Raw genomic sequence first — 24,421 nt, 5'->3', positions numbered from 1 at the left:
GATCAAAACCATAAGGGGAGGGAAACATAAGGGTCAGACTGAGTCCAAACCAAAGGCCAGTCAGTGAAAGAGTCAGTGAAGGAACAGTATTCTCCTTCCATTGCGGGATACAGGTTGCTTAATATGAACTTACGAACCAGGTGGACCGAAGATCTACGTAAGGGGGGAAAGTTAGGATTCCGTACTACTATAGCTACATTTGCGAGTTGAGGTCCCACCCCTACTTAGAGATAAAATAAGGCACATGGACACAAGTATTTAGGTTAATGGGCTAAAAAAGGCCACAAATTTATTGGTTACAGATTGTGAGTGGTATTGGCTGAGGCATTGGATCGAACAGAGTATACATGACTCCTGCCCTCTCTTCCAGGAGTCACGCAAGGGTTAACAACCTGTAGGGGGAGCTTGTTGATGCAAATCAACTGGGAGCTTTCCCCTAGAGTCACTGGGGTCGTGCCATGGCCCTAGCCACCACCTGGGCATCGGACAGGAACCACGACCGCTGGATTCCTTTAACGGAATACCCTTCAAGGGGAGGGGTAGGTGATAGCCACAATCTCCCCTCCAACACACAACACATTTTCCAATGCCTAACTGCCAAACCTTACAAAGTTGTGATGATTTGCTATGAGGTAGGGGTGAGCTCCCATTGCTCAGTCCCTGCTCCTGCCAACCTAGCAGTTCGAAAGCACATCAAAGTGCAAGTAGATAAATAGGTACCACTCTGACGGGAAGGTAAACGGCGTTTCTGTGTGCTGCTCTTATTCGCCAGAAGCGGCTTAGTCATGCTGGCCACATGAGCTGGAAGCTGTACGCCGGCTCCCTTGGCCAATAAAGTGAGATGAGCGCCACAACCCCAGAGTCGGCCACGACTGGACCTAATGGTCAGGGGTCCCTTTACCTAGGCAAAAAAACCAAGTGGCTGGTGCCAATCTGCCAAGTGGAAAACATTCCCACCAGGCCCCTTGAACAACCAAGGCGACCAATCAAAGTCCATAGCAAGGTCAGGAGCAAAACTTAGAGGGAGGGAGGGTGATCTGAGGAACAAGAAGGAGGAGCTGGTGAGCCCGTGGCCATTTTAAATTGCAAAACCACGCCTCCCTCAGCCGGATTGGCTGCCTGGGGGGGGCGTGACGTGGGCACAGGCTCAATGGCTCAGGGGTCTTGGTTATGCCCCCCCCCCCGCGAGCGCAGGAAGCTGTTCTCACTCACAACACCTCCCCTCTGTTAAGAGGAGAGGCCTTGTAGAATTCAATGCTGCTTTGACTCTTCCCACACACATTGATTCTTAGCACATTTCAAACAGCAATGCTACGTTTATTTTTATGTAGTCTGCTTATGCTGTGATCACTATTTTATTTTTTAAAAACAACAACTCCGAAGAACAATTCATTGGTGATTGAGTTACATGTGAAAGGATATAAGAATTAAGTGGTTGTTGAAAGTTAGCCAAGAATGCCCACCCAGAGCACACCATTCTCTGTTGGCAATCTCCCCCCCCCCCCCCCCGTGAGGATCTTCTTTAAGTAATGGTTGTCCCAGGGTGTTGAATGTGTAGAAAAAAATGATTGAAATGTTGCACGTAAACCATTTCACCATTAAAGTAACCATTACTGGCTTCTTTTTTTACATGATACTCATTCTTGGCCTCTTTATAATCAGTGTAATCATAAATGCTGCAAACCATGCAGGTTATTTAGAACATGGTAGTGGAAACAGTTTCCCATCATTATCCAGCTCGTGGGATGGGTTTAAATAGATAAGAGAGGATATATTAATTCTATTTTATCCCTATAGGTGCCCACGTGTGTGGGTTGAACAGAGTTTAAAACTCCTATCCTTAGCAGCAAACTTGGAGTATTGAGCTATTCTTTCTTTTTTGTCATTATCAAAGTACAGGCAGACACTTTAATGACTTTCAATGCACTTACTTACAGGATCCCAAACTACGTGAACATCTGGATGCAGGAAACATAGGAGGACGACTGGAAGGCCGAATGCTCACAATCGTGTATGGCCCTGACCTGGTCAATATTTCATACTTGAACTTAGTAGCAGCTCAGGATGACATTGCAAAGGTATGACCATGCAAATGATTCAATGCCATAACTGGGAAAAGGAAATGGGGCTACTAGTAGGAAACTTTAGGTACATGTATAAGATGAATCAGTATTATTTCAAAGAAACAGTGTCATGTACAATACTCTTCCTGATGACTTTGGCAGTTCCCTTTCTGAACATGTTGTATAAAGCATTTTCAAGCATTTTCTTGTCCTCCAAACATTTTTAAACGATTCATAAAGCATCTAATACAGTGGTATCTTGGTTTTTGAACGTAATTCATTCCGGACAACCGTTTGACTTCCGAAACGTTAGAAAACCGAGGCGCAAAGGGCTGGCTGCAAGTTCAATTGAGAAAATGGGGGGGGGGAACACGCAGTGGAAGCCGTTCAACTTCTGAGGCGCATTCGAAAACGGAAGCATTTACTTCCGGGTTTTTGGCGTTAGGAAACTGAAATGTTTGGCTTCCAAGACGCTCGAAAACTGAGGTACCACTGTAAATCTTAGTTCGCCATCCATTTTATTATGGGCAAGTTGCAATTCTGAGGAAGTGTCTTAAGGCAAGCTGTCAAGTATGTTTTGGAAATAAGAAATGGCCATGCTGTTTTAAACCTGTATAGGACAACTTGAACATTTGGTCTTGATCTAGAACTACAAACAAAGGCATTAGGATGGATCTTGTGCCCAGGGGTATTGGTACGACCTTAAAAGAAATGGATCAGAATGCCCCACCTGTTTCCTGAAACCTGCCACTACATGCACTGTATTCAAAGAAAGTTACAGTGGTGCCCCGCAAGACGAATGCCTCGCAAGACGGAAAACTCACTAGACGAAAGAGTTTTCCGTTTTGGAGGTGCTTCGCAAAACGAATTTCCTATGGGCTTGCTTCACAAGGTGAAAATGTCTTGCGAGTTCCTGCGGGTTTTTTTCCCTCCCCCCCCCTTTTTCTAAGCCGCTAAGCCACTTATCCGATAAGCCGATAAGCCGCTAAAAGCCGCTAATAGCGCTAATCCGCTAAGCCGTCAATGGGCTTGCTTCGCAAGACGAAAAAACCGCTAGACGAAGAGACTCGCGGAACGGATTCTTTTCGTCTTGCGAGGCACCACTGTAGTTGTATTTAACTTGTGTTGAAACCTTTAACTGAAGGTGGACTATCTGGTCTCACAGATGTTAATAGGACTTGGGGGCTTTTTAGGTTAGGGGACAAAGGTGAGTTGGGGGGGGCATGGTAGAGATGGATAAAATAATGCACGGTGTGACAAGGAAGAGGTTTACCTGCCACTCTCTTAGCACTAAAACCTGGGCTCAGCCATTGAAGCTGCATGGTGGGTAGGACTAGGAAGCACATTTCCACACACAGCACATTTTTGTAGAAATAAATTGTATTTAATACATGCAAAATGATGAACAAATAGATTAGTTCAGGAGTTGTGGTGTGGTTCTACCACCAAACAAACTTAATTCATACTTAGTTCACCTAGTAGTTATGGGAACCACTTTCAACTGTAGTTCAGAGATTTTGGAACTAGTTCAGTGAGCTTTATTCCAAGCACTGCCTGATATTGAGAAATCTAAGGCACCTTGAATTCTGACAGATAATTCTGTGAAACTGTGGACAATGTGGAGGTTAACCCCCTTAGAATGGCTAAAATTTATAATACCAACAAATATAACTGTCAGAAATGTGGCGATGTTAGAGTGGATTTCAATCACTGTGGGTGGAATTGCCCTGAAGCAGCAGCGGTATATCTATCCATCTATCGGCAAGAAATCATATCTTATCATAAGAAACTTTTTGAAATACCTTGTTCAGCTAGACCCAAAAATATTTCTCTTAACATATCTGAAAGGCAGGGAGAAACTGTTATATAATATGATTCTAGCAGCAATAAGATTATATGCAAAATAACAAAGCAAAGTATAAACTAAACTTTTAAAAAAATAAAATAAAATAATTGTGAATATAATTCAAACCTTTCCCCATACTAATTCTAATGATAAGTGGAATTAAAACAGTATATTTATACAGTGGTACCTTGATTTTCAGAGACGCGGGTGGCGCTGTGGGTTAAACCACAAAGCCTAGGACTTGCCGATCAGAAGGTCGGCGGATCAAATCCCCATGACAGGGTGAGCTCCCGTTTCTCGGTCCCTGCTCCTGCCAACCTAGCAGTTCGAAAGCACGTCAAAGTGCAAGTAGATAAATAGGTACCACTCCGGCAGGAAGGTAAACGGCGTTTCCGTGTGCTGCTCTGGCTCGCCAGAAGCGGCTTAGTCATGCTGGCCACATGACCTGGAAGCTGTACGCTGGCTCCCTCGGCCAATAAAGTGAGATGAGCGCCACAACCCCAGAGTTGGCCACAAGTAGACCTAATGGTCAGGGGTCCCTTTACCTTTACCTGGTTTTCGAGTGTCTTGGAAGCCGAATGTTTCAGAAACCAAACACCAAAAACCCAGAAGTAATTGCTTCTGTTTTCGAACGTGCCTTGGACGTCGAACAGCTTCCGCTGCGGTTTTTTCTCCATTTACTTTGCCAACCATCCTTTCGCCTCGGTTGTCGAATGTTTCAGAAGTCAAATGATCTTCCAGAATGGATTATGTTTGACAACCAAGGTACCACTGTATAAGCTTTCATTTCTATTTCTTTTTCTTCTCTCTGTTTTATTATGGTTGTTATTGTTTATTTATTAAATTTGTATGCTGCCCTTCATCCATAGATCTCAATATAGGTAAAGGTAAAGGGACCCCTGACCATTAGGTCCAGTCATGGCTGACTCTGGGGTTGCTGCAATCATCTCACGTTATTGGCCGAGGGAGCTGGCGTACAGCTTCCGGGTCATGTGGCCAGCATGACTAAGCCGCTTCTGGCGAACCAGAGCAGCACACGGAAACGCCGCTTACCTTCCCGCCAGAGCGGTACCTATTTATCTACTTGTACTTTGATGTGCTTTCAAACTGCTAGGTTGGCAGGAGCAGGGACCGAGCAATTGAAGCTCACCCCATCGTGGGGATTTGAACCGCCGTCCTTCTGATCAGCAAGTCCTAGTCTCTGTGGTTTAACCCACAGCGCCACCCGCGTCCCTTCTAGATCTCAATATGGTTCACAGCATAAAAATACAGAAACACAAAATACATAATTGTTTTAATTGGCTCATCTCAGTTTTTACGTGTTCAGTAAATGACTGCTTAAACTGCTCAGTTATTTATTGTTTGCTGTTATTGTGACTTTATTGATAGCCTTTACTTTGGCTTTTGGCCTTGTATAATTAAATGTATATATATTCACATGCTTCACCCAAGACATTAGGCCACTCTTAGTTTCCCTCAACACTTCCTTTGCTTTAGCAGCCTCATCTAATTAATTGGGAGGGGGGAAGCACTGTTTAATAATACTGTATAATAGTAAAAAAGGACAACCCTTGCTATTGACTAATTCATTCTTATGCATTCAGCTCCATCATATTTTCAGGCATAGTCACATGAATTTAGGTGAATAAATAGGGCCCCCCCAAAGCGGTTGTGTACAGGGCTGCAGGGACATAAATCTGCCACCGCGAGACTGTTCTCTGACGCAGTGTGGGAGGAGGAGGTAAATATGGAAGGATTTTGCCTGCTTAGCTGTTGCTGCACTTTCTGAATGATTTCTAGCTGTAGATAAAGAAACAGATGTAAAATCAGCTGTGAAACAAATTGAGGTATTTCTCTCCCACGGTGAGCAAGAAGCTTGCCCTCTGTGCATGTTTAACAGTGGTGGTTATCTCCTCCTCCCAGCCTTCCCCTTGGAAACTTATATGCCTGAGGATTCAGAAGTGAATTTTGTTTCTTTGCTGTTAGCTAGGTGCCCTGCAATTGGCCCATTCACTTTGCTAAAAGCTTCTACTCATAAATCAGGCATTTTTGTAAAGCGATGATAACCCTGATGGTAATTGTTTATTGCAGGCTCTTGTTGATTTTAAGCTGTTTGTAGTGAGCAACTACAGGTTATTTGCAGCATGGCAAATAATGAGGTTTTCACAGACAGAACTGTTTGAAAAGCACTTTGAGGAAAAACTTCAAACCATTATTTCCTTGCGGTTTGCTTCTGGAGTTCAGGCTGTTAATAATTTACTTCAGAGCACAATCCATTCCCGAGCCTTTCACTGGTCATTTTATTGAGAGTTCTCTGCTCACTTTCTAGGCTTAAGTTAAAATTAATGAGTTGGTGAGCCTTGAAGCTATGGCCTTTTATTGCACAGCACAAAAAGTTAGAGAATTAAGATAATGCACTTTTGCTTCTTAGAAAGGAATTTTAACAGAACGTTTAGGCGGATGGAGGGTTTTGTCATTTGTAAAAGTCGCCTATCTGCCGTTTCAAGATTGGCCTAGGATTGCATTATCCTAACTTGGTAATTAGAAAATAACAGGTAGGACTTGCTGCAACAAAATATTGCTGTTGCGTGTCGAGGTCCCCAGGGCCACCCCAATAACTCACACATCACACAGAATTTTTGTTTAAGATTTTTGGCATAATTTTGGCCAAACAACTTTATTGAAATACAAATTTGTGAGTGGTTGCGTAGGCATTGGTTGCGACTATCTGCCCCCACCATGGGGGACAGACTAACATTCCGCACGATGCGAAAGTCAGAATAGGGGAATACACTTGGTGGTTACGCGGAGCAGGGAACCTGCCCTCACCCCAAATGCAACCAGGAGCTCATTGCTATGGCCCGAGCCCCCTTGACAGAGTGTACAAGCAATAGTTAGCCCCCAATTCCTTTAATGGAATCCCTTGCAGCAGCAGCATTAGAGGGGCAGGCACTCAACCTACCAAGGGCAGGCACTCAACCACTTCCCCTCAAACAACCAAACCATAAACCAATGCCTAACCGCAACCTTACAAGTTGTGATAATTTGCAACGCAGTAGGCAAAAACCAAATGGCCCCAGCCAATCAGCCAGATGGACAAAATTCCTACCAGGCCCCTGCCCCAAGAGCAGACAACCCCATGAAAGGCATAGCAAGGTCAAAGCGAACAACCCTAATTCTAGGGAGGGGGAGGATGGGCAATCCTATGCACAGTCGAAAAGAGGAAGCCCTAGCCTCGTGCAAGGAGTTTTAGCATTTCTGGCTGTCAATCAACAAATGGCAACATTAACTTCAACCCAACAACAAAGGAAGCCCCAATCGCATCAGTGGCCAACGAACAATTAGCCCGCCCCCAACTTTGGAGTGTCCTGGCGGCCCCCACCGCAACACGTGCTCTCCATGAAGGAGAACACGCTTTGTATCCCTAGTGTGGTTTAATTATCTGAGCCAGTGGATAAAGAGGTTGAGTTGGTGCAAAGGCCGAGATGGACTGAACAGACCTTAAAAATAACAGATGTGCCCAACAGTGTGATACGTTTGACTCAAGAATAAAAATTTGGAACTGAAACTATTTCAGTGGCCTGAAACACCAACTTCTGAACTAACTGAAACAGCCAAATTCACAAGTTATGTTGGACGATAAATCAGGTCTTTAATAAATAATATTACAGGGAAAGTGTCCAAAACACCAATTTCTGAGTTTGTCAAACCAACCAATTTCACAAGTCAAACTGGACTAGATGGGATTGATAATAGTAAGCAAAAAGCATCCACAGAAACACATTGCAATTTCTGTTCTGGACTACTAACAGTACTCTCAAAAAACTGCCCCGTGCACCAATCTCCAAATTAGCAAAACCAACTAAATTCACAAGAAACTCAAATACTAGCAGGGATTGGTTTGGCGAGCCACAAGAGGTCCACAGAAACCACACCTCAGTACTGTTGTTCTGAGCCATAAACAGATTTTCCAGGGTGGGGAGAACCACAGCCTTCGAACAGAGACGGATTTGTTGTTGTTGTTGTTGTTGTTGTTGTTGTTGTTGTTGTTTAGTCGTTTAGTCGTGTCCAACTCTTCGTGACCCCATGGACCACAGCACGCCAGACACTCCTGTCTTCCACTGCCTCCCGCAGTTTGGTCAAACTCATGCTGGTAGCTTCGAGAACACTGCCATCTCGTCCTCTGTCGTCCCCTTCTCCTTGTGCCCTCATTCTTTCCCAACATCAGGGTCTTTTCCAGGGAGTCTTCTCTTCTCATGAGGTGGCCAAAGTATTGGAGCCTCAGCTTCAGGATCTGTCCTTCTAGTGAGCACTCAGGGCTGATTTCCTTAAGAATAGATAGGTTTGATCTTCTTGTAGTCCATGGGACTCTCAAGAGTCTCCTCCAGCACCATAATTCAAAAGCATCAATTCTTTGGCGATCAGCCTTCTTTATGGTCCAGCTCTCACTTCCATACATCACTACTGGGAAAACCATAGCTTTAACTATACGGACCTTTGTCAGCAAGGTGATGTTGCTGCTTTTTAAGAGATGGATTTAGGAGAGTGCAACTGGTGGAACGTGTGTGTGTTGTGGCCTGTTGGTGTAATGGTGCTGACACTTGCCCTTCTTTTGATAGAATTTGCTTTGTTGGGAGCGGGGACAAAATGGGGGGTTGAGGAGGGTCAGCTGGAGGGAAGTGAGAAATGTCTCTCCCCCCCCCCCGAGTAACGTTGGAGGGTATGCCAGGTGTCACCTCCCAACATAAAACTTTGTGATACTCTGCCCAACCTATGCAAGGCTTGAAAGACGCAAAGACTTTCTTCCCCCTGCTTTGATGGAGATCAGCAACAGACAATTTTCTGTGCTTCCTTCAATCCTGAATAGAAGGGCTGTGATGATAAATGGCAGCTTCATGGACAATGGGCAGAATGAGCCTGTGTTGAACCCTCATGTTGCCAGTGTTCCATAACTATTATGTGAACAGCACAAATTCACAATCTTTTCCCTTCCTGTTTTGAGAGGGTTTTGCCTGTTTGGGGGTGTTAGCTGCTGTTTTGTTTTTGTTTTTAATTGTTTATTTGCTTGTGGGTGGTCTTGTTTTGGCTCCAATCTGATCAGCACTGACCACCCAAGTACGGCATTAGATATAGTGATTGGGACTGTTATAAAACTACAAACTTGGGAGAACGTAAGTTTACATTGGACAAGAAATTTTGTCCCCGTCCTCACCAAAAGCACCGATCTTGTTCTATGCTCATTTTGTGCATATCTCTCCATGTCTAGTGGAAACCTCTCTTCTCTTCTCATCATCTCCTACTGTGGTGTTTTCAAACAATTCAGTTTTGCAAATCATCTGTGCTTTGCCTTAAAAAATGCTGTTTTCTCTTTTGTAGCTGTTTTCATGGCCCTTTAATTTGATGGTTCTAACAGCAGAAGTTGCCTGCCTTTGAACTTCCTGGCTAAAGCCAAACTAATGATGAACCTTTTGGTCCTAATGATTCAAACACTAAGGAGGAGAAAATATTCGGTCCTGGGCATTATTTGTCTTCAGCTTTCTTTTGCTTTGTAGAAATTCTTTGAGCCATCCTACACTTTCCTGCTTTCATTGTTAAATTCTTGTTTTCTTCTTTCTGGGAATCAGTGCATAAGCAGCAATAGTAGTGTTGTTTGCAGCCAAGCACAGTGCCCAGTATTTCCCCAACATAAGCAGAATCTTTGTTCTCAATCTTTATTATCTGGATAGTAAAATCTCCATCCAGCTATTAGATTATTCTGTTCCAAACAACTTTTGGGAAGCATACTTTGGGATGCTCCAGATTGAGATCTAGCCATTTCAGATGATAATGCACAGTGCAAATCATCTCCTATAAAAAGTTCTCATTAAGTAGATTAAGGGTTTTTTGTGTGTGTGTGGGGGGTGTTTAATAAAAAAACACAACTTGTTTTGCCAACAGAACATAAATGCCAAGTAAAATATACTTGTTGTTTTTAATTGGTACTTTCAACAATATATCCAAACTGTTTTTGTTTTTTTGTTTTGTTTTTTGCAGCTCAGAATCTCAGTATTTGAAAACTGTCAGTATGATTGTCACCCCTCTTGGTCTTTTCACATGATGCACATATTTTACACACCTTTAATAGTTCTAATCTCCTTGCTTAATAATTCTTGCAGGAGGTGGATTTCTGACCCCACCCCCACTTCCTCCTTTTATTTGGAGAATTAAACATTTTAACACTAAGTGGTATATTTTTAGTGAATCTAACAATTATTAAACATGTAAAGGATGAACAATGATCATCTTACTTCTGAATTTCTCTGTTCCTCTTTTAATTGGTTTTCTTAATAGATGTGAATGAATATGTTTCCATATTCCATTTGTATCCCTTCATCTCCTATAGACACATTTTCAAATGCACTCCCCTGCCTCCGAGTTCAAAAGAATTGTTTAATGCAGAGAGAATGTGCACCTCAACTTGTCTTTTAGCTCTAAAATTCTGTTTCTTGCTCTTGTTCCTTATTGTTCTCTCTTTCTGGTTTATCTCCAAATCTTTGGTCATTAAACTTTGCTTGGGATCTCAATTTATCAATGCTCCCCTCCGTTTTAAATAATAAACCCTCTGAGTGCTTTTTTTTATTATTTTCAAGAGCTGGGCAGCCAACGCTCTTCCAGCTCTTGGTCTGAGCAGCACACCTGTGTCTACAGAAACCATATTTGCTGGCTTCAATGGCTGCATTTAACTATAATTATTTTAACATTTAATCTCTCAGCCACTTGGCATTTCTGAACTGCTTTTGCTATGGCTGCTGAAATAAAAATTAATCATGTAATAGCTGCTTCACTACTGAGGAGTGGAAAGGGCATGGTCTGCCTCAGTCATGTGGGGTTTCAAATTAATTTTAGTTAAACTGTTTTATTTATATAATATTTAAAGGTATGTCCCGCTTTTCTGCACTAAACCGTCAAGGTGGTTAACAACATTAAAGCCTACATTCATACTAGAGTAAAATATAAGCCCAAAGCAACTGTGTTAAAATTTATAAAATGAGCAAATAAACTAGAACAAAGCCAGAAATCAGCAGCTCAACTAATGCCATCTATCAAAACAGGAAGCAAAGTCGATCCATGAGGTGAAAGGACCTTAAAGGCTGTGAGAGAGGGGCAGCTAGATGAGCATTTCTAAGAAGACTGGAAAAAAATTCTGTGAACAGATACCTTAACAGCCTGGCTTGCACATCTCATTAAACCATATTTTAATGACTCCTATCTAGTACTATTGGACTCATTTACTACTATGATGGGATGCAGGTGGTGCGGTGGGTTAAACCACAGAGCCTAGGGCTTGCCGATCAGAAGGCTGGCAGTTCGAATCCCCGCTACGGGGTGAGCTCCCGTTGCTCGGTCCCTGCTCCTGCCAACCTAGCAGTTTGAAAGCACTTCAAAGTGCAAGTAGATAAATAGGTACCACTCCGGCGGGAAGGTAAACGGTGTTTCCGTGCGCTGCTCTGGTTCACCAGAAGCGGCTTAGTCATGCTGGCCACAGGACCCAGAAGCTGTACGCTGGCTCCCTCGGCCAATAAAGCGAGATCAGCGCCGCAACCCCAGAGTCGGCCACGACGGGACCTAATGGTCAGGGGCCCCTTTACCTTTACCTTTATCTACTACTATGTATGCACACTATACTTTTAAAGCACATTGGGAGCACATTCTTTCCTTTAATAAACTCTAGGCACTATATGTTAAGGGTTTCTGGGAATTGTAGCTCTGTGAGGGGTAAACTGTTGTTGGCACCCATCTGTCTCAAGAGACAATGGAGTGTATCTTTGGGGGTGAAGTCCCACCCCTGCATTAGCAGTACCAAAGTGACTTCCCTGGTGTGTCAGGCTGGGCAGTGTGTATGGAGGTCCTGGACTGTCCAGACGGCAAGACCCCACTCTTGGCCTTGCTGATGTGATTCAAAGGAAAGCAGAACAATATGTTTGGCACCAGCTTGGCCTCAGGAGTTGACGGAAGGAGGTGTACAAGACGCCATCCAACCATTTTAGGGATCCCACTCCAGATTTGTGTAGGGTTTACTCCTTAGCCTTCTTCTCCTGAAGATATCCCACAAGGCAGCAAATGAGTTTTCCTTCTCTTAGACGGTCTATCTTTCAAGATTGATGAGCCCCAGATACCTTCCATTTCCCTCTACAGCAGAGCTTTCCAAACTTTTCACGTTGGTGACACACTTTTTAGACATGCATCATTTTGCGAAACAGTAATTCAGTTTCACTAGCAAATCAGAGATTAAAATAATCCCTTTCCAGCCCCAGGAGGAGCATGGGTTGGATTTGCACAATATACCTACACATTGCAGCCGACACACTAATGTGCCGCAACACACAGTGTGGAAAGTTCTGCTCTACAGCATGTGTAGAAATGGCCTCCTTGACCATTTATCACTCTGTCCTGCTACATAAGGCAAAAAGGGGTCCTAGATGTCTGCAGAGCGTGTTCTCCTTCATGGAGAGCACGTGTTGCAGTGGGGTCTGCTGAGCCACCCCTCTGTTACCAGGCAGGGTCCCTAAAGATGGCCTGGGGCAGTGATTGGTTCACTGGGTTGCTGGGGAAAAAGGTATGTTGCAATTTTGGTGGGAGGGGTAAAATGTTTAAATACTCTGCACACAGCCTGGAGCTTTCTCTTTGCTGCGTGCAACGGATCACCCGCCTACCCGCCCTTGAGTAAGGGGTTGTTGCATTGACCTTGCTATGCCTGTCATGGGGTCGTCTGCCATTGGGGCAGGGGCCTGGTAGGAATTTTGTCCATCTGGCTGATTGGCTGGGCCATTTGGTTTTTGCCTACTGCGTAGCAAATCGTCACAACTTGTAAGGTTGCGGTTAGGCATTGGTTATAAATTGGTGGAAGAGGGGTTAGGATAGGCTGGGCCTGCCCCTCCATGGTTGCTGCGGAAAGGGAATTCCGTTAAAGGAATCCTGGGGCTTGCCATCTTTTCGTCCAATCCCTGGAATGGGACTAGGGCCGGCAAGCCTTCGGGGAGCATGCGGATGAGAATTGAGGGTCTGTAGCTCAGCTCCATTTCTCCCCGACTTGCTTTCCCCCACACTGTCTTTCGGTGGTGCCTGGAAGTCAGTTCTGTCCCCAGGCCGGGGGACAGATAGTCTTAACCAATGCCTAAACAACCACTCACGGTTTTGTATTTAAATAAAGTTGTGGCCAAAATTATGCAAAAAACCTTAAACAAAAATTAAGTGTGCGTTGTGAGTTATTTGGGGGGTGGCTTGGGGACCTCGACACGCAACTGCTTCTCTCTTGCTTTCACCATGCATAACATGATGCCTTTGCATCAGTGTACTCATAATTCTAAGGGACATGGGTGGTGCTGTGGTCTTAACCACAGAGCCTAGGGCTTGCCAATCGGAAGGTTGGCAGTTTGAATCCCCGTGACGGGATGAGCTCCCGTTGCTCGGTCCCTGATCCTGCCAACCTAGCAGTTCAAAAGCACATCAAAGTGCAAGTAGATAAATATGTACGGCTCTGGAGGGAAGGTAAACGGCATTTCTGTGCGCTGCTGTGGTTCGCCAGAAGCGGCTTAGTCATGCTGGCCACAGGACCCGGAAGCTGTATGCCGGCTCCCTTGGCCAATAAAGTGAGTTGAGCGCCACAACCCCAGAGTCGTTCATGACTGGACCTAAGGTCAGGGGTCCCTTTACTTTTACCTTACTCATAATTCTATACTTTTAAAGGGGCCAACAAACTTTTTCAGCAAGGGGGCAGTCCACTGTCCCTCAGACCTTCTGGGGGCCATACTATATTATTTTTTTGGGGGGGGGGGGAAATGAACGAATTCCTATGCCCCACAAATAACCCAGAGATGCATTTTAAATAAATGCACACATTCTATTCATGTAAAAACACCAGGCAGGACCCATAAATAACCCAGAGATGCATTTTAAATAAAAGGACACATTCTACTCATGTAAAAACATGCTGATTCCCAGACCGTCCACGGGCCGGATTTAGAAGGCGATTGGGCTGGGTCCGGCCCCCAGGCCTTAGTTTGCCTACCCATGGTATAGTGTATAGGCTGACCCTGGCATGAGCCCTTCAAGGACCCCTTTTCACTGGGGATGCTGTGTTTTGAGCCTGGGGCTTCTCTAATGCAAGCTTGTGCTTTGCCACTGAGCTGTGCCCCCTCCCCTCCAGCCAAAAACAAATGTGCAGGGTGGGGAAATTGTCTTCACACAGTCAGTTTCAATTTGGATGAAGAGCGTTGGAGAATGTGGACCATTTAAGGCACTGTCTTTTCCTATGAGAAGAGATAACTTATATTGAGACAAATGTCTTCAGGGATGCAGTGTGATGCATGTGGAAGATGAGAGAAATGTGTTCGTTAAGCAGCAGATCTCAAAATCTAAGGCTTCACTGGGGCATAGAGGAGCTATATAATTTGCTGCTAGCATAAAGGGAAATGGCACCATGTGAATTATGGTGTAAGAACATGGAACCAAAAGCGGAGTGAATACAAAGCTTTATTAAAGCTGAAGTTCATTGTGTGGAAATCAAATTGGGTTATTTTCAGGCCCAATATATATCTATAGCAACAGAATGGGGGGGGGGGAGGAGTTGACGATGTAGTCAATGTTTTTTAGTCCACTCTGGTTGTAGTTATGAAATCATTCTTTTCATATTCTGATAGGAGCAAACCTGATCTGTGCCTCCCAGATTAATATGGGGATTGGAACTTAGTTATCCACTTTCCAAATATTCCCATACTGTTCTTGGTTTTTTATTTTTTTTAAAAGGCTAGAAATCATTGGCTTTTAATGCATATCTGGAGGAAAATAATAATTTAGAAATCCATATTTTCAGATGAAAGAGTTTTGAAATAGGCCTTTTGAGAGAGAATACATTTCAAAGCACATATTCAGGCATTATTTGCATGTGGATTTTAAAAATGCAGATCTATGTGGAAACAGGGCGGAAAATACTTACAGGTGAACACATTTGAAAGTGGCCATAGGCTGGAATCAGACATTCCAACAGATTATGCAGTTCTAAACAATGTGCAAGCAATGAAGAGTAACTTCTATATAAAACTGAAGGAGGAGCATTGGCTCTACTTTCCCCTTGTAAAATTCACTGGAAATCTCAATATGAAGAGCAGTATGAAACAACCCTAAATAAATAGTGATCTTCTTCTGTGCTTAGTTATGTCTGTGGAGGTGCATAACTCCTCTGCGTTCTGTGAGAAATTTCACAAAGTCTTATCTGGTATCTGTTTGCTTTCATTGAAATTCCTTGAACATTTATTTAAGGCCAGATGTGGTGTTTGCTCCATATTGTCACAAATTAGGATCCCAAACAACGAGCACGCATTAGTTATTTTTAAGATTACCATTGATTTTTGCTCTCAGTCTCTCCCTAGCTAAGATCTCCCTCTTTACACAGACCTGGGTACACAAAGCCACTGCCATAGTTACTCATATTGCAATGCTGTCATTTTTATGTGTGCCCTGTTGTTGTTGTTTAGTCGTTTAGTCGTGTCTGACTCTTTGTGATCCCATGGACCAGAGTGCGCCAGGCACTCCTGTCTTCCATTGCCTCCCGCAGTTTGGTCAAACTCATGTTAGCTATGAAAACACTGTCCAACCATCTCATGTCGTCCCCTTCTCCTTGTGCCCTCAATCTTCCCCCAACATCAGGGTCTTTTCCAGGGAGTCTTCTCTTCTCATGATGTGGCCAAAGTATTGGAGCCTCAGCTTCAGGATCTGTTCTTCCAATGAGCACTCAGGGCTGATTTCCTTAAGAAAGGATACAGTAGGTTTAGTAAATCCTTACTGCCCAATACTGTAGGCTTACCCAGGCCTCAATTTGGTTTGCATGAGTACACATAAAGGTACGGGCCAGTCTTGACAGACTCTAGGGTTGTGCGCTCATCTCACTCTAGAAGCCGGGAGCCAGCGCTGTCCGCAGACACTTCTGGGTCACATGGCCAGCGTGACGAAGCTGCTCCGGCGAACCAGCACCAGAGCAGCACACGGAACGCCGTTTACCTTCCTGCTATAAAGAGGTCCCTATTTATCTACTTGCACCCGGGGGTGCTTTCGAACTGCTAGGTTGGCAGGCGCTGGGACCGAGCAACAGGAGCGCACCCCGCCGCGGGGATTTGAACCGCCGACCATGCGATCGGCAAGTCCTAGGCGCTGAGGTTTTACCCACAGCACCACCCGCGTCCCTATGAGTACACATAGGTAAAGGTAAAGGTACCCCTGCCCGTACGGGCCAGTCTTGACAGACTCTGGGGTTGTGCGCCCATCTCACTTAAGAGGCCAGGGGCCAGTGCTGTCCGGAGACACTTCCGGGTCACGTGGTTCTCTTGACAGAACTCTATTAGCCTTTGCCCTGCTTCGTTTTGATCTCCAAGGCCCAACTTGCCAGTTGTTCCTTTTATCTCTTGCCTCCCTACTTTAGCATTCCAATCCCCTATAATGAGAAGAACATCCTTCTTTGGTGTCACTTCTATAAGGTGTTGTTAGTCTTCATAGAATTGGTCAATTTCAGTTTCTTCAGCACCAGTAGTTGGTGCATAAACTTGGATTACTGTGATGTTAAAAGGTCTGCCTTGGATTCGTATCGAGATCATTCTATCATTCTATTCTATGTATAACTCCATCCCATCCAACATTTCTCCCATGAACATAGGGACGTCCTAAGGGGAAGCAGGATAACATCAGAAACCAGGACAGCTTCAATAAATCTGGGACTGTCCCGGGAAAATTAGGGACAACTGGAAGGTTTGCAAAAGTGGGGAAGTTAAGATCAAGGATCAAGAGAGAAGTCATGAGTGATGGACAAGCCAAAGGAGAGGTTGAGGGAGGAGGCTTATTGGTTTGTTCTTGTTCTTGTTTTTATTGTGTATTTGGTGTTTTTTACCTTGCATTTTTAAGTTGTAAACCAACCTTAAATCTACGGATGAAGGGCAGTATATACAATTAATAAAATAGTAACAATACTATTTGTTACTATAGACAAGCATGCCATTGTTCAGGAAGGTCTACTCTATTAAAAGGGGTATAAATAGTAAAGTAGTATAAAAGTAATAAAGTAGCAGTAGTAAAGTGGAAGTAAAGTGGTAGTAAAGCAATAGTAAACCAGTAGTGAAGTAGCAGTTAAGTAATGGTAAAACAATAGTAAAGTGGTGGAATAGTAGTACTATAGCAGTAAAGTAGTAGTAACGCAGTAGTAAAATAGTAGTAAAATGTTAGTAAGGCAGTAGTGAAACAGCAGTAAGATAGAAGTAAAGTAGTAGTAAAGCGGTAGTAAAATGGTCCAATAGTAAAGTGGTGGAATAGTAGTAAAATAGCTCTAAAGTAGTAGTAAAGTTGTAGTAAAATGATAGTAAAGTAGTAGTAAAGTAGTAGTAAAGTGGTAGTAAAGTGGTAGTAAAGTGGTAGTAAAGTGGTAGTAAAGTGGTAGTAAGAATGACCTCAGAAGTGTTCGATGTACAAAAAGGTGCCATGTTGGTAGCCTCAATCACAGAGATTTTTCCAATTGTTTCCATATAAAGTAGTGGGGCGGGGGGGATGGCTTCTCAGTGTTTTGTATGTTGATCCCTGTTTACACTATTATGTTAAAAAGTACACCAGAATTTACTGGCGTTGGATATTTTGGGTCCCAAAATGTCCCCGCCAGCAGTGGCTGCATTAATTCCTTTAGTCAGAACAGAGCGATGGGCAACACACTGTCGTGAGTCAGGAGCTGTGTGAGGAGCCAGTAGTCAAAATAAGGGATTTCAGTTAGATTATATCTTACCGGCCCTATAAAATATCTTACCTGCCTATAAATAAAACCCAAGATTGGTGTTCTCTTGGAATAAATGCTATGTGAGAACTATTCCCTAGGTATATGTCACCTTCCCACAGTCACTCACATTAGGTTGACTTGAGGTTAATGGCTGCCTATCTCTGTGTATCCTCAGATGGTTTGACCTGATGCCCTGTTTGCAATTAGCTATCATTAGCTAAGAGTGTCACTGTTTACCCCTGACACATCTCTTAAACTTGCCCTTTTGACAACTCAGAGGCAAAAGGATCAGAGCTGAAGTTTTGCACAAGACAGCACTGAGCAAGGCAAAGAAACGTGATCTTTGTGATGTCCTGTACGAAATTATCAGCACCTCTCGGGTCAATGTGGAGCTCAGAACAAAACTGCCCAATGGACTTGGCACTTCTCTGAATGCTGTGATACAGTTCTCAGCAGATGAAATGTATCAAAACGTGGACTTTAAAATGCTACTTTTAAAATGCATTGAAATATGTGGTTTGAGAGGATTTTTTTAAAATGCACATGAATGCAAAATGGAATGTAGATAAATACAGATTTTAGTATAAGCATATGAAAGTGTAGTGGACTAGGAATAGGCAGATTTGTCCTTTCCTAATACGGTTCAAATCACTTGCATATTAATATGACTTTATTATATGTCTACTGAATCAAAAGGTGTATTCTACCCCTCCAAAAAAGAAGAGATCAAGGGACTGATAAGAGCCCATATCACAAGTGAAATGTGCCTTGGGCTCAGGAAGCACATGCAATCAGTAGGACGTGAGTTTTTAAATGTGAGAGAAACATCACCAGGCTTTATTGCGCTAAAAGTATTTCAAACTGTTACCTTACGCTGTGATTAATCTTTGTAGCACTTACTGTCACAAGAAGATTTAGAACATATGATTAGTTCTTGAACAGAGCAACATTGGGATGTTTTTGGAAGCCGGAAGAACTAGACAGGGCGAACTAAAATTACGAATGAGACACAGCACTTTGATAAGAATCTGATGCTAAAGGGCCTACTATATTTGGTTTTCATACCTGCCCCTTTGCTTTGAAAGAAAACATTGTGTCCAAGAAGATAAAGCACTTTGCAGACTGCTGCATCTGGTTCTTCTGTGAAGCTCTCCATTTCATGGATCCGTTCTCCCCATCTAAAAATGGGAAGCTACCTTGTGCAGCTTTCAGGGTGGCAGGAGAAATCCCCCCAAAATAGTCAGAATGGGGTATTGTGTTAAATAAATATTTAACACAAAAGGTGGGGTTCCCCTCTCTTTTTTCTGCCGGTTCTTTTTGAAAGAGCTGAGCAAGAGTTGCAAGATTCATTTTAAAAGAAAATGGGCCACATGAAGAAGGGCCTCAAATAATGACCGCAGGGTCTGGATTGGTTCATATGGGGAGTAGTGGTCTTTGTATTGCAGTCGATAGATAGTTTGAAGTCCATATTGTACTGTCGGTTTCATAATTTTTGACTTGGCATAAATCATGATGTGTGTGTGTATATGTTATCCAAAAATCACAATGTGGAAAAACTGTGAAGCCAGCCAATGCTTCTCTTGATTCCTGCAGCCCCTGTTAACTGACAGATCAGCTCTCCCCTACCTCATGCAGGGGGCAGTGAATCACAAGAGCAGACACCGGCAAAACTCACGATGCAGGAAAAACTGTGAAACCAGACAATGCATGTCTCCACCCTTATTTCAGACATTGTGATAGATCGGTATATCACAATGTTTACCTGGTTGTACATCACAATGTTGAAAACTGGGTGTTGCCCAGGCCTACTGTTCACCTCTAGGATAGTTCCATCCTTATTTCAGGAACTAGGATAGTACCATCCTGGTATCACTGAAATTGAAATACTTTATTGTCACTTGTACAACTTGTATACAGTGAGATTACACAAGTACCCCCCCCCCACGCACAGCTCTCTAAGTCTTAATTCCCCTCATTTACTGACACCCACCCACCAAACCCAAAAGTCAGTTGCCCTGTTGTTATCTTTTCATTCAGCAGCCTAACAGCCCATGGATAGAAGCTGTTCTTTACCCTGTTGGTGCAACTAATCATGCTTCTATATCTTCTGCCTGAGGGCAGGAGTTCAAGAAAGTGCCGGCCAGGGTGTGAATCATTCCTGAGAATTTTCCTCACTCTCCTGAGGCAACGTTCTTCTGCTATTTTATCCAGTGGATTCACGGGACAGCCCATAATATCTTGTGCTGTATTCACCACCCTCTGTAGGCACTTCCTATCAGTTGATGTCAAACCAGCTTACCACACTGTGATGCAGTATTGATTGATTGATTGATCTTTATTACGGCCATTGGCCCGTCACACGACAGTTTCCCATACCAACATAATATACTTAAACCTCCAAATTTAAAACCGCCAAAACTTACAAAAGACAAACAGGAACCAAAGCAAAACAAAAACAAAGACCACCATCATACATTACAATTAATTTGTAACCTAAACATCGCCCTCTGCTCATAAATTAATCAAGGATATCAATGGTGATATCACCTAATTACATCCTAAAACATAGATCATGATTTAAAGGGATTATCCGAGCCACACAGGAGTCCGTTTCTCTTCTTTAGGGATAGGACGCTGATCAAGAATCTGGCAACCATGAGTGATCTTAGGGAGTCATCATCAATTAGTAGATATCTCAGTTTGGCTTCAATTGTATCATCGGCAATTCCCTTTAGATATTGAGCAAGAAACTTGCTCCTAGCCGGTAAGTGAAAAGCACAGTCAAGAATTATGTGATGCAGCGATTCCGGTGCCCCACAATTACAATGTGATGCAGTATGAAAGGACACTTTCTATTGTTGACCGGTAGAAGGAGATCATCAGATGTTGATTGACATTGTTCTTCCGCAAGACTCTGAGGAGATGGAGTCTCTGCTGGGCTTTCTTAACCACCTGGGTTGTATTTATTTTCCAAGTAAGGTCTTCACTAAGAATTTAAAGGAAGAGACTTTCTCCACACAGCCCTCCCGGATGTACAGCAGGGCTAGTTCTCCTCTCTTCCTCCTAAAGTCTAACACCATCTCCTTTGTCATGACGTTTAGCTGGTGATATACTGCAATGTGGAAAACCAGATATCACCCAGCCCTAGTCCTGAGCAACGTAAGGCTTTACAGGGCAAAAGTAGCACTTTGAATTGGGCCTGGAAACTAATTGGCAGCCAGTGCAGTTGGCCCAGGATTGGCATTATATGCTCAAACCATTTTGCCTGGCTGCTGAATTCTGCACCAGTTGAAGTTTCCAGACTGTCTTCAAAGGCAGCTGTATGTATAATGTACTTCAGTAATCTAACCTAGAGGTTACCACAGCATAGGTGACAGAAGTTAGGCTACCCCTGTCCAGATAGGGCCATCAGCTGAAGCTGATGGAAGGCATTCCGTGCTACTGAAGCCACTCTAACCTCAAGCGACAGCAAAGGATTCAGAAGTACCCCCAAGGTGAATGCCTGCTCCTTCAGAGGGAGTGTTACCCTCTGAAGGAGTGGGTAAGCATAAGGGCAAACAGCCTTATTACAAGGTGCATGCTTTTCCAAACCAGAAATTCAATTCTGTGTTGATAAATAATGTGCAGAATGGCCGGGAAATTCTGACAGCTCTCCATTGTTAACACTGAATGTGCAGGTGTATGTAAATGAAAATAACTAAGGTTAAAGGAGGAGAGTGTAGAGCAGCTGCCTGAAAATGAGAACTACAAAATAGAGCATCTGCAGCACCTTCTTAAACTGTCACAAAGATCCTGCAATGAGATTTGAGTCATCCAACGTGTCCTTAAAGGGATGATTAAAAAGAAGAAGAGGGCAATGAAAGAAGAGTAGTTAAGCAGTATTTGGCCTGAAGTGTGAAATATTGGTCAGGTTGGCAATGGATTTTTTTGGCAATACTGGAGTTTCAAAATGCACGGTTGACTGGAGAAAGGAGCATCCATGACAAGGAGATTGAAAAGGAATTTACTTGGGTTGCCTTTTGAGCTTTGCTATAAATTAGGCTTTGATGCGGGTTTTGAGGCAGGAAAGGAAGGGAATGACAAGCTGGCAAGATGATATTTGTGAGACGGTATGCAGGAGGAAGTGAAGAGGCATGAAGGATAACTGCAAGACTTCAAGGTTGGATGACAGAGAGATCTTCCAAACTGTCAGCAGAGATGTGGGAATAGGGGTAAGAGGCAGAAGCAGAATATGTTACATGTGGAAAGGTGATCGGTTCAGTTCAACTGCGTCTCCCAGAGCGTGGGAACCTTTAATTTGATCATATGATCGCCTCTGCTTCAAAGGGATTTTTTACATGTGACTTTTTTTACCACAGTCGCCAAGTGCAGTGAACTCTTGATTCTCCAAGGCAAAACCCTGTCCATTCTGTTAATTCCAGGTTTTGAAAAATCCCCGATTAGTTAGTGTTGTTTTCCCCACACTCCTAAGGGATTCAAATCACCAAGTTACTGCTAAGCCCTGATCATGTTGCTTTCTTGTGCATGCAGCTTGGGCGGGGGTCAAACATAATTAATGTTTGTGCCATAAAATCAGTTCTTGAAATATATTTCTATCAGGCAAAGGGAGTAGCAGTACGAAAGGGAGCTCACTGTCTTCACATTCAGTTTAGGACAGGTGTATGCTTGCTTTAGGTATGTTTAAAATCCATACTGAAATACATCTGGTTCATTCTGCAGAAAAAAGTTCCATTGGAAATAAGTGTGTTGTATTTTATGTATACAGTGGTACCACGGGTTACATACGCTTCAGGTTACAGACGCTTCAGGTTACAGATTCCGCTAACCCAGAAATAGTACCTCAGGTTAAGAACTTTGCTTCAGGATGAGAACAGAAATTGTGCAGCAGCGGCATGGCGGCAGCGGGAGGCCCCATTAGCTAAAGTGGTGCTTCAGGTTAAGTACAGTTTCAGGTTAAGAACGGACCTCCAGAACAAATTAAGTTCTTAACCCGAGGTACCACTGTAAAGAAGTTATTATTTGGTTCATTCCAGAACATGTTTGAGGGCAGTTTCAGCTTAGTTGTTTAGCAGAAAAATAATCATGTTGAAAGAGATCTAGCACACTGTTGTGACCAAGAGTTATGTATTAGGAAGTCCTCAATTAAGATGTTTTCTCTCCCATGGTCTCACAAGGTAGTCTTAGGCAAGCCTCCGTCTACTGCTTCCATCTACAATAATGGATAATACTGAACCTTCCTTACAGCGTTGTTCCAAAGGTTCTATGATAATGTATGTGAAGCTTTCTGGACATACAAAAATACTGTATAAATACTAATTATGATTGTTGCTGAAACTTTGCTTTTCTGAGCCACAGCAGCGTCAACCAACGTTACCTGCTCGCCCATTCACATAATCTATAAGCAAATCTGTGTCTGTTGATTCCTGTTCTGAACACCTTTCTACTGACCTGAGTGATTTTTATTATTGATTAATTGACTAACTTTCTATACCACCCTTCATCCGAGGTTCACAGGGCAGTTTTCAATATAAAAACACAAGGGCACATGCCATAGTAACAAACAAAAACATTACCCCTGCATGCACAGTTCAAAAGGCCGTAGATTGTTTAAATAGCCAAGGATCTGGGAGAAGAGGAATGTTTTTGCTTGGGGGCTAAAGGGATGTAACGAAGGCACCTCCCCAGGGACAGCATCCTGCAATTTTTCACCTTGAAAAGGGGTTGGCTATCAGGTGTATATGCCCTATTGTCAGTTTTCTTGGAACTCAAGTCCTGATGGATTGCTCCTCTGTCCTGTGCTTGCTATTGTAAACAGCCTCGTGATCTTTCGCTGAAGGGGGGGTGGCATTTAGAAATTCAATTTGCAAATTAAAAAATATAAATAAATTGAACATAAGTGGCAATTCCTTTCTGTCTGTTTAGGAATGGTCGGAGGAAATCTTCAGTCTGGCGTCAAACCTGCTGGCACAGAACATGTCAAGGGAAGCTTTTCTGGAAAAAGCGTAAGTGACAAAGCACTGAGCTGTGGAGGATGTTTCTACTCTTTTCGTTGTGTGTCAGCTTCCTTTTTCTTTGTGAGAATGATTGCTACCAATTGTTTTCTGCAATCGCAGGCAGCTGCTTCTATAAACATTCCTTTTCCTCTTTCCCACTGGCCCAGTTCTCTCCCAGGTGATAAACATGTTATCCCTGTACCACTTCAGATAGCTGGTGGAGCTCGCATGATGGAACGTACTTCTGTGTGAAAACCATCCTCATCGTGATCATCCCTGTCATCTAAAAAGCTAACATATTAGGGAGAAAGGTGCTGGTCTATCTTTTCCCCCGACACTCAAGGTTGTTGTTTTTTAATATGCAAAGCTTTTTTTAACATTTTAGCATGAGGGGGCATCCAGTGAGTCCCAGTTTGCAGTCTGGAGTGGAGCAACCAAACATAGCTCTGCTGTCTCAGCTAGAGGTAGGCCCCTGAAGCTGAAAGCAAGACGAGAAATTTTTATTTGAACCCTTTCTAGATAGCACTAAGAAAAAAGAGACTGTCGTGGCTTTATTTTGGTTTAAATTGGCACCTGTTTCCTGTCAATGACTCCATCAAGTTTGTGGTGCTCAACTGTGTTTGGACATGCATTGATGAAGATTGCATCAGAGTAACGCAGCAACCATTTTGTGGAGATCTGCAAGCCAAAGTTACCGTATTTGCATTTAAACAGGTTATATATTTTCCATCCA

The 24,421-nt window shown here is 43.3% G+C and overlaps 1 protein-coding gene across 3 annotated transcripts in view; it reads left to right on the top strand.

The window, feature by feature from the left end:
• The window catches only part of PLCB1 (phospholipase C beta 1), a 472,399-nt gene that overhangs the window by 268,929 nt on the left and 179,049 nt on the right, over positions 1-24,421 (top strand). For all 3 annotated transcript variants that reach the window (XM_079969662.1, XM_079969664.1, XM_079969663.1), the window contains 2 exons: positions 1,938-2,078; positions 23,618-23,697. In XM_079969662.1, the coding sequence (XP_079825788.1) occupies positions 1,938-2,078; positions 23,618-23,697 (221 nt within the window). The remainder of the gene's footprint in view (positions 1-1,937; positions 2,079-23,617; positions 23,698-24,421) is intronic.

This window comes from Podarcis cretensis (assembly GCF_951804945.1).
Source record: "Podarcis cretensis genome assembly, chromosome: 3".
Classification (NCBI taxonomy): Eukaryota; Metazoa; Chordata; class Lepidosauria; order Squamata; family Lacertidae; genus Podarcis; species Podarcis cretensis.
The sequence above is the reverse complement of the archived record's forward strand: the minus strand, read 5'-3'. Positions and strand labels throughout refer to the sequence as shown.